Source organism: Trachurus trachurus, assembly GCF_905171665.1.
Source record: "Trachurus trachurus genome assembly, chromosome: 2".
Lineage (NCBI taxonomy): Eukaryota > Metazoa > Chordata > Actinopteri > Carangiformes > Carangidae > Trachurus > Trachurus trachurus.
In genome coordinates, this window is record NC_139914.1 from 7,220,511 (window position 1) to 7,237,410 (window position 16,900).

Genomic DNA, 16,900 nt, shown 5'->3' on the forward strand with positions numbered 1-16,900 from the left:
TGGTTTCCTTCAGCGTCCCCGGCCCTCCAGCCCGACATCCCTCCTGTTTTACGAAGCGCCTGACCTTCTGCTCGAGCCCCAAGGCTTATTGTCCAATTCATCTGTTCTCCAATCTCTCCCTGCCTCTCGCTATTGTGGTTATTGTTCTTCCTCTCACTTTCTCCTCCTGCTCCGGCCTCTGCCATCATCCTGGGACTCAGATTTATAAGCTTGCAGCGAAGGCTTGGCTGCTCTCCCTCCTCCTCCTCCTCCTCCTCGAGTTAGAAGACACAGCAGTAAAGAGATTGCAGTGGCGAGGCTGAAAGGCAGGAAGGGAGAGGAGGGTGTGATTGGCTGGGAGATGATTTGCCAGTCAAAAGAGGATGACACAATGAATTTGAATGTCAGCGAGCAGTTTGCACGGACTTTCCTACCTATGCCCCAAGCAGGGGGGGAAGTTGGTTTATCTCTTTCAATAAGTGACAGGGAGAGGCCAGGGGGTGGGCAGATAAGGTCAGAGTGAGACTGTGCACCCAGAAAGTGAGTTAATTAAAAGATAGCTTGCATGCAAAAAAAAAACACTTCTTAAAGATTATTTTGGAAAACTTTCTGCTCCCCGTTCGCCTCGGGTTTTACCATTAATGAGTCGGATGGGATTTGATCTACGGCCCCTTGGTGCTGCTCACTCACAGATGGTCGTGTGGGGGAATCAAGCGACAGAGACCCCGAAATAACCCCACGCGGTGCAGATGGCCCCGTGTCAAGACTGATGACCACCGGTGTTAAGTTGCCATGTGTTGTTGCCGAGGAGCAGGACAGGATTTTACACCCTAATTTGTATGTGCGTGTGTGCGTAGGTGTATGCGTGTGAGGGATTTACTGATTTCCGTGCCACTACAGCTCGCGGCTCGTCGTGTTGTTGACCCGTGAGGGATGTGAACTTTGTAGATGCGTGTTTGACCTACAGTAGCGTAACCCGATCTGTGTGTACGAGTGTGTGTTGCTGTTTTTACTCCTCATTCAAATGCAGCGAGTGGCAGAACCTCCAAGAAGTAGTTACTTGACGGATGCTTCCTTGATTCAGAAATAAGTGGAAGCGATGTGACTGAATAATGATCCACATAAAGGTAAAAGGCCCCAGAGAAGTTGAATGTTTAGATAAGTGGGTGGTAGCTGGAGGTGAATAAATACTACTCCAGTCACAACTCTCGCTCTGTGATCAATGATTTTATTATCAACTGAATTATATAAGTAGAATAGTCTGTTTTTAATAGATAGTAGGCAAATCATATCTATAATATAGTCAGCAACATTAGCAAATGTGCAGCATAAATGTTGTCATTGCTCCAATAAACCAATAAAGCTGTCCTAACACCAACTCAGTGATTCATCATCTGGCAGGTCGTGACTTTACAGGCAGTGTAACATGCGCCGCCGCGAGCAGAGAGAGAGACGACTCCACATCTACTCCATATCAACAAATCAGATATGTTTATGATTTAGCGGCGACATACCGGATGTCAGCAGTTAGCAGGAAATGCTAAACTGACAGATACAGTGACAGAATATCCTCCATGTCGTATTTATAGCTGTTTTTAATGTGGAGGCCTTCCATCTCGTCACCAGCTCCTCTCTGTTCGTCTTCATCGTCAGGTGAAGATTTACTGTCGGCACTTTGTTTATATGATACAGTTACAAGGTTATTACCCATAATTCAGCATCATGTTTACTTGCCTAGATAACAGCCAGAGTATGACTGAAACTCAGGCCACTATCACATCTGTGAGGGTTAAAGGGGTAGTTCAACATTTTGGCAAATTGGCCCATTGCCATAATCCCTATAGTCATAGCAGTAGGTTCGTTACCTTTAATTGTCGGTGCAAGCTGTTTTTAGAACGGCGGAGCAGAGCCGTGAGCTGTTCAGAGCTACGCTACGGAGGCTAATGGGATTTATTGGTTCAAACTCACCAAATACACAATCCAACAACTCCAAAACTCTCTGGTGGACAAGTTGTGACCTGCACATTCACCACGCTATGAGATAATAACGGAGTGATATGGGAGAGTTGTTTTAGAGGTAAATGCAGAGACTGCTTGCTGAAAAACTGCCCCTGACGGGAACGTGCATCACCAGTTTTGCATGAATTTGCCTCAAAAACAACTCAAATGTTGAACTATCCCTTTAAAAAAACACAAAAAGGTTCATTCAGTATGTGCATCTGATGAACATTTTCACAAACCCCCTCAAACTGATCATTACAAGCTTCACAGATGTTTACACCCTGGTGCACGTTGGATGGTATTAAACTGTACAGGTGTTGATTTTATTGCATTCACCTAATGTTTCGCGTAACTCGCAAGCTTTCTCCTCTGCTTAGTCCGGACCCTCTGGGTGCAGCCGAGTGTAAATAGAAAGGGAACAGCTGCAGAGGGTCCTGTCTTCTTCTTCTTCTGCCAAGTGTGTAAATGCAGCCAATTTGTATAAATGGAATATAATGCAGGCTGATAAAGTCCATCTTTCCAGTGATACACCAGATACATGGCAGCTAAATCAATCCAAACATTTGAGTTTTCGGCTTCAGATTTAATCCAAATTGATTGCCCCCACCAGCTATTCACATATTGGAGCAGGACTTTATGCCCCCGGGCCGCTCGGAGGAAATCAAGTCTGGAGGAAAAAATATGCTATCCATCTCACAAAACAGCATTTGTTTGCCTGCCAGGGCCTTCAAAACCATTAACAAGATTAGGGAGCACACAATGGCAACAGTCCCTCTCCTCCCTCCCTCCGTCTCCTTCTCTTTACCCCTGCCGTATTCCCTCCCATTTTGTTCTAGCTCATTTGCCAGTACAATGCAGACATTCAGCGGTTTGTCTGCACCTCCTCTCCTAAGGGAACCTCAGCACAAAACCTCCTCATGAAGGCAGAGACACACACACGCAGAGACGCCGATCAACACACACACGCAGCGTGAATTAACGCAAAAAAAATCATACATTCACGCCAAAGGCAGACTCCCTCTGTCTCTCTCACACACACACTCAACACACACACACTCGCCTTGCCTCCAGCCAACCTGCTCTCATGCTCAGTATGTGCCGCACTAACCGAGAGAAATGAAGCAAAAACAAATCAACAGAGGGTTATATAAACACGATACTGTCCTGGAAAAAAACAACTTAAAAACAGCCTGCATGGGCTCGGAGATGTGCACCGCTCCCATAAACGGTGTTGCACAGGGCATCGAGTGGGTGTGTGTGTGTGTGTGTGTGTGTGTGTGCACGAACATCATAGAGAATGGAGGGTGCAGCGCGTCGCTCCGGGCCTGTTGTTTGAGGCAATTTATTCCTCTGAAGCTATTGATTTTTGATGTCCATCTTTTTCCAGCAGGGTGTTTTTGCACATTTTAAAACATCCAATGGAAATATGGATGAGCAGCACCTTTAGATGAGAAGAGTTTGATTGTAAGACGATAGAAATCAAACTCACGGTGATGACGAAACTGAGAAAGGAGAATTGCCTTCTTTTGCCAACACCTCATCTTTGGCTTTCCTCCTCTCCTCTCCATCCTCCCTCCCTCAGCTCTCTCCCGCTCCTCTCATCTTAAACCGGCTCACCTCATTTCATCGAACACACTAATCTCCTCTCCTCTCCTGGCCCCCCTCTATCTAAGTAATAAAATTTAATTGCATCCGTCTTGCATTTTTCAGCGCAAGTGCTCAAGGAGTTTAACACGAGTGCTAAGTCTCATTAAATCTCTCTGTCTTTTTCTCCCGTCCCCCCCCCCCATACCTCCAGGTGCCTACAGATGTTTCTATGGGTCTGTTGGCAGAGCCCCAGGTGGCCATGTTTTGCGGTAAACTCAACATGCACATCAACGTGCAGAGCGGAAAGTGGGAACCGGACTCCTCAGGAACCAAGAGCTGCATCGGCACCAAGGAGGGCATCCTGCAGTACTGTCAGGAGGTAAATACAACAGTTTACCCCCCCTCATACGAATCAATTAAGTCTGACATTACAAGATGATAAAATGCACCTATAAAGCTGATATGAATCTTAATTGTATTGTATTGTATTGTGGTTGAATGGAGCAGCTTGAGGGGCTGTAGTTAAGATGAGGAACATACTGTAGATCTTGAATGTCAGGATAGTTTTAAAACAATAATAATAATATGAAGATGAAATTACACTTTTGTTTGGTAGCCCAATAGTCATACTCATAATCATAAATTATAGCAGCTTGAAAACAGTTCTAATTTGGCCATATTCTTAAACTCTTATTGCCCAGTGTTTGTTTTGTTTTGGGTTCGCAATAAGCCTGGATGATAGATTTTTACAGGCGTGACATTATAATTTGATTTTTTGGGTCGCATAATTTACATTTTAGCCGTTAAGCTGACACCCTCAGAGCAAATTACAGTGATTGATCAGGTCGAGAGAGAAGCTGCTTTATCGAAAACAGTTTACAGGCGTTCATTTGCTTTGTGTTTCTTTCATTTTCTAAAGGGCTCGCAATTTTATTTTGCTACGCCCGTGCAAATGAGAGTCGTTTCCAGAGGTGTGCACCACAGAGTAGAAAGAAGTTAGTTTAGGGAACATAGAGCACAGTAAAGTCCACCATGAGTGTGTTACAGAGATTTGTTTTCATTCACCGAAATCCCCAATTTGGCAAGATGACACGATGCCAAAACTCTGCTCAGTAAACAAGCTGCTTAAGTCCATGTGACTTTACTTTACAAGCCAGGGGTTAGTTTATTATTAGGTGAAGGCCAACCAGACTGAAGGCAACAACACAGTGGACCTCTGTTGTTGATGCATAATGAGATTTCTCTGAAAAGCACCTCAGACCGGCTCAAAGGGCAATAAGTCCGTCCTTTGGTCTCTGAATCTGAACCTCCGATAAAAGAATTTAACATAGAAATGCAGAGAGGAAGGAAGGAAGAAGGTGTTTATGGAATTATTGTTATTTATTCCCTCTGCCTGGTGGGAGAAAGAGATAGAAGAGGAGGTGTCATGGCTGAGGCGAGAGGTATTTGGAGGGAGATGACACAGTGAAAACTGCAGAGGCAGATGTCATGCATGACTGAGAGGAAACACAGAGGTAAACACTGCAGAGCCTGCCGAGCTGAAACGGCATCGATGAACACCACAGCAATGCAAAGACCCGAGTGCTTTGAAAACAAGGCTTCTTTAAAAACGTTTTACAAAGAGAAAGAGGAAGAGGAGAAGAAGAAGGGAGGACACAGAGAGGGTGAACGCAGGATTTCTGTGTTTGAGGTTTGCCTGCAGCTGTAGGTGATGGATGGAGGCTATCATCTTTATTTCTGATAACTGTGATAATATACGCTACTGTGTTTGTGTGTGTGTGTGTAGGTATACCCAGAGCTCCAGATTACCAATGTGGTGGAAGCCAACCAGCCAATCAGCATCCAGAACTGGTGCAAGAAGGGCCGCAAGCAGTGTCGCAGCCACACACACATCGTGGTGCCGTACCGTTGCCTGGGTGAGTCCTGACTGACGCAGCTCCCAGAGAGAGAGAAAAAAAAAAAAACATTTCTAGAAAGTGCTACTGTTCATTTTTCAGGAATTAAATGCAGGCGAAACAAAAGATAACATTTCACCCAGGTTACTACAGGAGTTACCATGGCAACCGAGGAGTCAGAGCCAGCTTTATTGGAGTGTGGTGGTTGAAATAGTGTCTCTAGTTAGACAGAAGCCTATTGTGTTGTGAGTGTGTGTGTGTGAATGAATTAAAACTCTTCATATTATTTGGTTCCGCTGCAGTGGGAGAGTTTGTGAGCGACGCCCTGCTCGTTCCCGACAAGTGCAAGTTCCTGCACCAGGAGCGCATGGACCAGTGTGAGAGCCACCTGCACTGGCACACTGTAGCCAAGGAGGTGAGTACACACACACACACACACACACACACACATGCAAATAGCACAAATATCCACTAATCAATTCTCTTTGACCTCGTCTCCTTCTCTCCGTCTCTCTGTTAGTCCTGTGGAGACCGCACCATGAATCTCCATGACTACGGGATGCTGTTGCCCTGCGGCATCGACCGTTTCCGTGGAGTGGAGTTTGTGTGCTGCCCCGCCGAGGCGGAGCGCGACGCCGACAGCGCCGAGCAGGATGCTGATGACTCTGATGTCTGGTGGGGAGGAGCGGAGGCCGACTACTCTGACAACAGGTACACACACACACACACACACACACACACACACACACACACACACACACACACACACACACACACACACACACACACACATTTTTCTCCTTGAAAGCAAACTGCAGGTTGGTTTTAATTTCGGGTCTCTGTCCTTCCCACCCTCTCATTCATCCTCCTTTTCTTCCTCATCCGTTTCTCTCTGACACCTTTCCTTCCTGAAATTGCTCTCGTCGTCTCCATATGTCTCTCCACCCCCTCCTCACCTTCATCTCTCCCTCTCCTCCTCTTCCCTCTCTCCCTTCTTCTCTCCATCCCTCGTTCTCTCCCAGTATGGTGCGTGAGCCCGAGCCAGCGGAGCAGCAAGAGGAAACCAGGCCATCTGTGGTAGAGGAGGACGAGGACGAGGACGCGGAGGAGGAGGCAGCGGTGGCGGCGCAGGACGATGACGAGGAGGAAGAGGAGGAGGAGGAAGACCTCCTGGACAACGACCAGGACGGAGACGGAGAGGAGGACGAGGAGGTGGTGGAGGAGGAAGAAGAGGAGGAGGAGGAGGAGGGAGACGACGAAGACATCGTCGACACGCTGGATGACGGCGACGACGCCGACGAGCCCACCACCAACGTTGCCATGACGACCACCACCACCACCACCACGGAGTCTGTGGAGGAAGTCGTCAGGGGTGAGTAACGCAACACACGTCGTTAACAGAATGTTATTAACGCGACGACAGGTGTCTGTGCATTTAGATGAATGCGGAGCGACCTCGGCGCCGCAACACAAAAAAAAACGTGTTTTCCCTGTTTTCTCTGCTTTGCTAAACACAATTGAACCTCATGTTCCTCGACAATTAATTTCCTGCTGTCATTTTTCTTATTGTGCTCATTTGTCATTTCACAGCTTTCATTAGCTACGTTCCATTAGGATCAGAATTGGTTGTAACAGCTTTGTTTCTTCATCTCAGTGTTAAATTGTTCTTAAATTCAATCCCAAGCAGCTTTAATAATAATAATGATAATAATAATAAAGACGCTGTTATGTTGTCAAATGTTTTATTCATGCGATTCATCCATGTTACATATGGGAGCTCTAAAAGACTTTATGATGCTTTTACATACTGTATCGTAAGCTTTATGATGAGTGTGTGTGTGTATGTGTGTGTGTGTGTGTTCTCCAAGATGTGTGCTGGGCCAACGCGGAGACCGGTCCGTGCCGGGCCATGCTGCCCCGCTGGTACTTTGACCGCCAGGAGGGCCGCTGTGCTCAGTTTATCTACGGCGGCTGCGGAGGCAACAGGAATAACTTTGAGTCAGAGGAGTACTGCCTGTCTGTCTGCAGCAGCGTCAGTAAGTCCTGCCCACGGCGGCGGTGGCGCCCACCTCCCCCCAACCCCCACCTCCCCCCCCAGCAGCTCTCCGCTGGTCTGAGTGGCAGTCGTCTCCATCTCCGTCGTGTCCCTAACCCTCTCGTTTACCCGCTGTCTATCCTGGGCTGTCCGCTAGGCATTAACAGCTGCAGAGGTTTTCTAGCTTTGGTGTGTTTCTCTTCTAGTCGATCCCTATCTGTCAGCCCTGTTCCTGGCTAACACCTACTATTCCTCACTGCCTGTGTGTGTGTGTGTGTGTGTGTGTATATCAACCAAATAACAATGTCAGGCTTCTTCTTTCCCACAATCCTCTGTGGATTCTTGAAGCGACCAGTCTGATGGCCTGTGTGCTCGCTGGCGCCTTTGCTTTCACACTCATGAACCTTCTAGTCTGAGGTGTGTTGTGAAGATGCAGAGAGCAGGTGATGTGTGTCAGGTAGTTGAACAGTAGTTGACAATAAATGGAAAACGCATTTCTCAACGTCTCAGAAACCTCAGTGAAGAGATGGTATTTCTTTTCACTTTTCACTTTTTATTTATCTCACCACCACATACATGGAGCACAAACAAACATTAGACAGTACAAGTAATCAAGTGTATCAAGCAAGCAGTGGAGTTGTACATACTTTCTTCTCACATCTCTGGCAAATGGAGGACATACAAAACAAAACATAGATAAATAAATAATTAATATTGTAAAGTATCACTTGAACAAAGGAAGGACGCACTTCTGAATTTGGTATTGCAGGAATTTGATGCTCCAATAACAACGCTTAAGGTACATGCTGTTTCCGTCACAGGCTGAACAAGCTTTCTTTACTTTACCATGGTTACAGCACTGTTGCCCTTTAGAGCGTTTGGGATAACTACTGTAATTTCTGTGATTACAGCCAATTTCATGGGCATCATCTTAGATATTACTTTAGCATGAATAGGAGCTATAAAACCATCCAGGCAGGAATTATTATAATATTTTTTTTGTGCAATAATCCTCACCTCGCTGCACATTATCCTTTACATCCCTGACACAGTGCAGGCCTGCTTACATTATTCCATCCTTGTCACCCAGGAAATACGTTCCGGTTAATTCATTCAATTTACTTAAATCGGGTGTCAAATTACCCCGCCGCAGTTTAGAAAATGTGCGGCGTCTCCGAGGCAGCGCTGAGGGAAAAACTCATCAATACATCATTACGTACTCTCAGAGCACACCTGCCTTTCTGTATCGCATTGTGGTGATTGATTATCAGTGGCAGAGCTGAAAATGGGGCTGATTGCTTGATGATTTTCACACACACCCTGTTTAAAAACTTTGTCCACTGACATTTCGTCATAATGGAGACCTCTCACTTCTTCTCGTTAAACGGGAACTCACTCCTACTTTACCTGGCCTGGTTTCACTGCCAGAAGACTGTGACTGTGTGTGTGTGTGCAGGTGGGGCTTGAGCGTTACAGTGGGGAGTGGAAGGCGGTTTAAGCAGTTTGGCTCTGAGGCTGATTTCGGTGTTGTATAAGGTTCATTGACCTTGTGCAATGTGTGTGTGTGTGTCTCTGTGTGTGTGTTTGTCTCAGTCACGAAGTGCATGATCTGCCCCGCAGAGAAATGGAGTCATGCTATCTCCATCTCCCTATATTTGGATCTAGTGTTTTGATGTGTGTGTGTGTGTGTTTTGATATTGGCTCTCTGTTCTGCTAAATGCAGTCGAGGTGAGAAAGTGCTGCAGTCTCCCCCAGAGCCAACACAAACACCCAGTCACACACACACACTGTATTTGCATGTGTGACCAATTAATATTCACTCACAGTCGGCCTCATGCAGTGGCATTTTGTCAAATGGCAGTTTTCTTTGTAAGAATAAAGCTCATAATAATCAGTCGTTTTGATACAGCAAATGTCACTTTTCAGTCTCTGTTGTCTTCATCCGTTTGCATTTGCTCCAACATTATATTGATTCATCACATGTGCGGGAACAAGAGCTGTTTCCTTGTTTGAAGTCATTTTTTGTTGCATTTTTGTCTTCATTAAATAGGACAGTAGAGATACGAGAGCCTATTGGGCGGCTCTCTAACCCTCTCCCACCCCAAGTTTGTGTGCAGTCAAGAGAGAAACTTTGTAGAAACATCAGCTGTAATGGTCTCAAAGGTTAAACATTAAAGAAAAAGAAAAAGCAGGTTGTTCCCAGACTCTATTCCCCACTTTATAAACTATCTGTATCAGGAGGGAAATTGATATTTTCTGCCAGGTTTTATTCTACCTTTTGCTCCAAAAGTGTAATTTATACATTTATCATAAGGGCACTCACTGCACTGTGGGTTCCCTAGAAAAAGGTAATACATATACTACGGGGGCTGAATGGTCCAGGAGTGTCACCCTGCGACTTTCAGGAGGCACTCTGATGAAATGGCACAAAATAAATGTACTGTGAGGAAATGTTCTCGGGGAAAAATATGTGAAAAGTATAACAGTGCAGCTGTGAATGCTCCGCAGCAACAACAAAACAAAACTGGAACGTGAAAGTTTGAACAAGGAGTTAATGGATTGGTCCTTCTGAATAAAGTGCAGTGTCGTGAAAACTATCCACATGATGCTTGTAGAGTTTAAATTAGCTAAATACTCCTTTAAATTTGATTAAATCTGATGGATTGATCCTTCAAAGCATTTTTAAGGAAGCTTTGGCTCAGGTTAAAGTTTAACAACATCTCTGCGTTGTTTTTCTGTCATGTGCAGTCACGCACTCTCATCACACATAACCAATTTCACATGATGTCTGACCTTCATGCCTGCACACACATTCTCTCTCTCTCTCCCTCACATACACATACACACTACCAGCCACTTTTGATCGCACACTTGCGAAAGATAATCAACTTTCCACTGATTATATCTCGGTTTCATGCAGTTTAATGACATGATCCACTTACATTTGTGGCTGATAAGTCGACCACAATTCAGTCTGTGCTCCTGAACCAACAGGATGAATCCCAATGTCGGTGTTGTGGCCGCAGAGCCATGAATGAAGTTATATAAATGGTTTTGTCTCCTGTCTCTTTGTCTCTACAAAAGGCCTGCAGGTCATCTGAGGTATTCACTTGTTTGCTTTTGCAGGGTGGGAGGCAGCTTTCTCTCTCGCTCTCACATTAACCCTATTAACCCATTTTAGGCGTGTGACTGTGTGTGTGTGTGTGTGTGTGTGTTTTTGTGCTAATTTGTGTGCAGCACCAAGATGCTCCACTGAAAGTCTTCTCACCTCCCTGCTTCCTCCTTTTCCCTCTCTTTTTCCTGCAGTGCCCACAGCCTCGCCCAGCTCCTCCGACGCCGTGGACCACTACCTGGAGACCCCCACCGACGAGAACGAACACGCCCACTTCCAGAAGGCCAAAGAGAGCCTGGAGGCTAAGCACCGTGAGAGGATGTCCCAGGTACCGACAGCTGATGTTTTTATCTAGTTTAACCAGCTTAAAGTTGATCTGCAGTCACCACATGCCTGTGGAGGGGTAATGTTGGCAGAACAGGGGGAACAGAAAGGAGGGGGAGGAGGACATTTCTAGATATTTCTATGAATAGAAAATAGAAGGAAAAGAGTTGTGGCGAGTAAAAGGAATAGGTGAGTTTGTTAATCCCTCCCGGGGTAAGCCGACTGAACCATTTCAATTTTAATTGTATTTTTTAATCAAGCGGCCTGCTCTCCGAAGGAGGGCAAGATGGTCCTCCTCGGCAACGTCACTGTTTACTAAGCTCCAGACGAGGGCGAGCACTCCCTTCTGCTGCACTGAGCGCTGCACAGCCGCTTTTGTTGCTAAAAAGTGCACGGCTCCGGTTAGATCTGCTACTTGTTGTCGCTTTGAGAGCCACAGACGCAGCAGCATCTGATTTCACACAGTTGTACTTCCCCGCTTACGGATACTGCGAGGTCATGTCTTTGCGAAAAAGGCTGAGCTGAATTAAGAAGAAATCTTCCCAGTGAGTCAGAGCGGACGGAGCGCATAGTCATGTTTCTAAAGAAAAGACTAAACAGGGAACAGAAAGTGTTGATTTACTTAAGAATAAAAGCCTCCGATGTGATTTAGAAACAAAAAAAGAACCTCCCTCATATCAACATGCACAATCTGAAAGGATTATTTACACAAACTGAAACGATCTAATGTTTACCCTCTGCAGCTCAGATGCTATCGTTTCACAGCCGTGTGAAATGTCATCTTTTCCTCCATTCAGACAGCCATGAAAAGATCAGATCTGCCACAAAGAGCAGCGAGACGTCTCGCTAGAGTGTAAAATCAACCTGCGATAGAACATTTGAAAAGATAAAATGATTGACAAGCAGAATGAACGTCTCTCCTTCCTTTGCTCAGGTGATGAGAGAGTGGGAGGAGGCCGAGAGAGAAGCCAAGAACCTTCCACGTGCCGACAAGAAGGCCGTCATCCAGGTGAGGAAGATGGATTTTTTTATTTTATTTCAGTTTTTTTGTGCCGTTTTGGTGTCTCTGACGTAGTGTGTCCTCCGGCAGCGTTTCCAGGAGAAGGTGGAGGCGCTGGAGCAGGAGGCGGCCAGCGAGCGCCAGCAGCTGGTGGAGACACACATGGCCCGCGTGGAGGCTCTGCTCAACGACCGCCGCCGCCTGGCTCTGGAGAGCTACCTGACCGCCCTGCAGCAGGACCCACCCCGAGTACGCTTCACATACCGCTTTTCCATTCACATCATGTTTCCTCCCCTTCTGTGTTTATAACCGAACAGCTGGAGCCTTGTGTCGGGTCACTCCGGCCCGTTTGGCTTTTCTGCTGCTGAGTTTGTATAAATACAACACGCCGTCCTGTCTCAACCTCTTTCGCTTCTTTTGCAGCCTCGCCACGTCTTCAGCCTTTTGAAGAAGTACGTGCGCGCTGAGCAGAAGGACAGGCAGCACACCCTCAAACACTTTGAACATGTCCGCATGGTGGATCCCAAGAAGGCTGCACAGATTAGACCTCAGGTAATCTCAGCCTCATTTAAAGCGGTATAGGTCCAATCTGGTGTTTATATACCGTATAGACAAAATGTTCTACCTCTAATGATGGTGTGTGTGTGTGTGATAGGTGCTGACCCATCTGCGTGTCATCGAGGAGCGTATGAACCAGTCTCTGGGACTTCTCTACAAGGTGCCCGGTGTGGCCGACGACATCCAGGACCAAGTTGGTGAGTTTGTCATTTTAAGACGCTGAGTAAGAATAGAAACTAATTTGCATTGGGAAGTAAAAGGCAAAAAGGCTTTTTTTTACATTGTGCAGCCAAGTACAATGTAACTATAGAAGACTGACAGGGTTTTTCAGCCGAGAGCTGATAATACGAGACCACAAAAAAAAAAACAATCAGTGCGTCTTGTTAATATGAATTTTCCGTATCTGTGTCTGCTGACCCTGGCATGAGAGAGAGATAGAGAATGACACAGTGTCCTGATTGTGCTACATGTAACAGAGGGATTGAATGCTCCAAATTCCAGCCCCCAAAAATACAATTTTTTTCTCCTTGTTGATAAGGGCATTGGAGCCATTTGGCCTAATTCTTCTGTCAAATGAAACTGTTTGCCGGGGAGATAAATCCCTCTCCCCTCCCTGCCTCCTGCCCCTGCATTTGTTAGATTTCTGTGGGTTTTTTGGGTTTATTGGAGTTGCGTGCGTCACACAGCCATCTGTGTCTCTGTCTCAGAGATTGTCACAGTCTGCGAAACACACACGGGAACAAACACGCACCAAAGTAAGAGCACCAGGTCGATTAGACCAGTCGAGCAAAAGGCTTTTTCTTTTTCTGATCATGAAATCTGTATCTTTTGTTAGTCATATATTCCCAGGATTGAATGATGAAACAAACAAAGAGCAACAAATTGATAATAGTTGGACAAATGAAGTGACACCTCCTCCTATGTGGGTCCTTCCTTCCCTCCAGAGCTCCTGCAGAGGGAGCAGGCAGAGATGGCCCAGCAGCTGGCCAACCTGCAGACAGACGTGAGGGTGAGCTACGGCAACGACGCCCTGATGCCCGACCAGGAGCTGGGAGACGGCCAGACCGACCTGCTGCCCCAGGAGGACACTCTGGGCCTGGCCGGAGTCGGCTTCATCCACCCCGAGATCTTCAACCAGCCCAACACTGAGAACCAGGGTACTCACTGACACCTTGGTTTTCTTTAATGTTCATCATATCACATCCTAAACAAGGCAGCAATCACTCTACTGGAGCTGTGAGGCATGAAAAAGTGTCTTTCTTTTTCCCTATAGTTGAACCCGTGGACTCTCGCCCTAGTCTTGACAGAGGAATCCCCACACGGCCAGGTTGGTGCCTCGCCCAGTGCTGTGATTTAAAGTTTCTATATGTGTTAGGAAAGGCCTGAGGATAACACGTTGTCCCACTCATAAACTCTCTACTCTTTAAGTGTTGACCAGCTCCTTACACAAAGAGCCTTATCAGTGTTTGCATACTCATGTGTAAAGACGGCTCTTGTTGAATGCATGCACCCTCTGGTGGCAACACTTGGGGCCCTGCTGCATCTGTTTGTCAACCAGAGATTTCTCCTCTAGCACTCTACAGTGCTCATGTATGATTTATGAACCGTCAACGAAACTCCTTCTACATTTCTTTCATTTTTAAGATATTTTTTTGGGGCGATTTTTGTTTTCCTTTATGTGGTGAATGATCATCCCAGTCAAACTGTCGATCTCCTGCACAAATGCCGTGTAACCACTCACCCACCAGAGCACCTGAACTGTTTTCAAGTTTCTAAACCCACACAATAGAAGACACACCTGTTCATTATCCATGCTTGTTTGCCAGAAAATCATATTTTCTTTAATTCGTAGTAGAAAATCAACCATAATGCACTGAACTCATGTCTGCAGTTGCTTGCTCATTGTAACAACCTTGGTGCAGAAGCTTATAGGACGAGGGGGAAACATATTTATTCAGGTGAAGTCAGGTCTCCTCTTCAAATCCATGATAAGAGAGGCAGTAAAGTCAGGAAAATGTTTCCCTCTATCTCTCCCTCTCTCAGCCATTATTTGCACACAGCCAGCTCTGCTTGACCTCCATTAAGGTGCCAGCTGTAGGTGTTAGGAGATTTGTGATGCTGCTGCAGAGTCTATGCATCCTGCATATGCTCCTCTGTATTAGTTATATTCGTTTCATATATTCGCTCTTGCACCCAGTGCCCCCCCCAAACCCCCTCCGTTTCCTTCCTTGCTTGAGCGGTTGAGTTTGATTCAAGTGAGTTTGTGTGTGAGGAAGAGAAAGTGGCCGAGTGTCACCATCTATAATAGATAGTACTTTTCCTTTCCCCTGCCAGTGACTGGAATGAAGATGGAGGCTATTCCTGAGATGCGTATGGACACAGAGGACAGACAGAGCACTGAGTATGAAGTTCACCACCAGAAACTGGTAAGCCAACACACACACACACACACACAAAGATGCTTACACACAGACTTATGTGTGTAGATATGCAGGTTAATCGCTACACACAAAGAAATAAGCAAAACATGCAAACACATGAAGACGCGTTCACCGAGCAGTCACTTCACACACATCAGACGTCAGATCTGTGTTTCCACTTCTTCGTCCTTCTTGTAAATTCCCAAGGTTGTCACCATGGAGACAGGTGTCCATGGAGACACGGCAGTAGTGTTTGTGTCACGCTTGCCTGCTGTAAAACCCACTGTCCTCTGATCAGAGTGAAGTTGTGATCTGTAGCCACTGACTGGTCAACATAACAAGTCTCCAACCCAGTTCTGCATTCATTCATTCATTAATCTTATCCGATATTGTAATACCAGCACAAAAACCTCAATCCCTCCTCAGCCAAATTATAATCCACGTACTTTATTCCCCTCACCTCAAGGCTTTAATCCCTTAATCCTTACATTTTATTACGTATCACATTTCTTACATTGACAAGGAGCAGTCAGTGTGTCAGGCTGCCTCCTTAACTCAGCTTCTTCATTTGATATTCACTGTTGCCCCCAATCAGCGTCCTGTAGGATTATTGTGGAGGAGGCTCACCCGCCTGAAATTAAGCCCCCCCACTCAGCCACACAAGTAGGTGTACTGAAATGTCAAGACGCTTTAGTGGCGTTATGAAGTTTGCACCTGTTGACACATAACGTCCGCATAGGTGCAGATACCAGGGACATTTTACTTCTATTTATTTTTGTACTGCAAGAAAAAAAAAGAAAAGAAAAAGAGCTTCACAGAGAAGTTAAAGTCTTCATTTTTATTTAATTTAAATCATTAGTATTGTGTGGTGTTGGAGCTGAGTCATGCTGCATCACTGCTTCTCAATGTCATGCTCTGTTTTCTGTAAATCACCTGGCAGTCACAGGAAGAAATTAAAAATTACCACGAGCAAAATACCTCTCCAAAATAAAATTACCTCGCGGAGTAAAGCGTGTCTTTGTTCAGCAGCTGTTTTTAGGCTAAACTCGACTCTGTAATGATGCCGTTTAAAAAAAAAAAAAAAAAGGGACATATACATGATGCAATTAGACAAAGCACGCTCTGCAGAGTGAGGAGCAGAAATGAAAAGAAGTGGAGGAGCTGCAGGTAGCAGCAGCAGCAGCAGCAGCAGGAGATCATTGCCCCCCCCCCCCCCCGCCCCCTGAGGGAGGTGACGTCAAAACTGTTTGGAAGCTCAGCTCGCTCTCCTGCTGCGTTGGAAATTGAAGCTGCTGTCATCATTCAGCGGTGTCACAAAGAGAAATCCTCGTGTGGTCACAGTACAAGACGTTTTTAAAAGCAGCAGGTCTCAGCTCCTCCAGGTTGTAATAACCTCTCTGGCTGACCAATCACCTGTCCACCCTCACGCCCCCGCAGGTCTTCTTCGCCGAGGACGTGGGCTCCAACAAGGGCGCCATCATCGGCCTGATGGTCGGCGGCGTCGTCATAGCGACGGTGATCGTCATCACCCTGGTGATGCTGAGGAAGAAGCAGTACACCTCCATCCACCACGGAGTCATCGAGGTGAGGAAACAAACAGCCGACCTGCTTCCTGCGCGGCGGTCAATCTGCCGCGTGTGAGCGTCACGCTGTGCACACACGTGCCGGCCACACACACACACACACACTGCAGCGCTCACACACGTCAAGATACACTGTATATACTATATGTTTCATTCCGGTCTGACAGAGGCTCCAGATGTGGAGCAGGAATGCTGCACTGAGAAATACTCACTAAATATAATTTGTAAAGTGTGTTAGTAATTAATTTCTCTCTGTGCTTCTTTAATTATCCTCATTTATCTTTTCAGAACTTTCATTAGCCTTTTAATTAAAAAACATGTTTGTCCTTTCTTTTTTTAATAATTAACAGACAGACACCGAAAAACATAATACAGAATAATCAGACTATGTGATCAAGTAAAAAAA

General features: G+C 45.9%; 1 protein-coding gene across 1 annotated transcript in view; it reads left to right on the forward strand.

The window, feature by feature from the left end:
* appa (amyloid beta (A4) precursor protein a) overlaps positions 1 to 16,900 on the forward strand; it is a 32,854-nt gene that overhangs the window by 12,542 nt on the left and 3,412 nt on the right. The window contains exons 2-16 of the mRNA XM_083985687.1: positions 3,779 to 3,946; positions 5,354 to 5,483; positions 5,765 to 5,877; positions 5,983 to 6,173; positions 6,485 to 6,834; positions 7,331 to 7,498; positions 10,804 to 10,937; positions 11,868 to 11,942; positions 12,024 to 12,182; positions 12,357 to 12,485; positions 12,589 to 12,688; positions 13,436 to 13,648; positions 13,765 to 13,818; positions 14,826 to 14,917; positions 16,349 to 16,495. Coding sequence (XP_083841813.1) covers positions 3,779 to 3,946; positions 5,354 to 5,483; positions 5,765 to 5,877; positions 5,983 to 6,173; positions 6,485 to 6,834; positions 7,331 to 7,498; positions 10,804 to 10,937; positions 11,868 to 11,942; positions 12,024 to 12,182; positions 12,357 to 12,485; positions 12,589 to 12,688; positions 13,436 to 13,648; positions 13,765 to 13,818; positions 14,826 to 14,917; positions 16,349 to 16,495 — 2,223 coding nt within the window. The remainder of the gene's footprint in view (positions 1 to 3,778; positions 3,947 to 5,353; positions 5,484 to 5,764; positions 5,878 to 5,982; positions 6,174 to 6,484; positions 6,835 to 7,330; positions 7,499 to 10,803; positions 10,938 to 11,867; positions 11,943 to 12,023; positions 12,183 to 12,356; positions 12,486 to 12,588; positions 12,689 to 13,435; positions 13,649 to 13,764; positions 13,819 to 14,825; positions 14,918 to 16,348; positions 16,496 to 16,900) is intronic.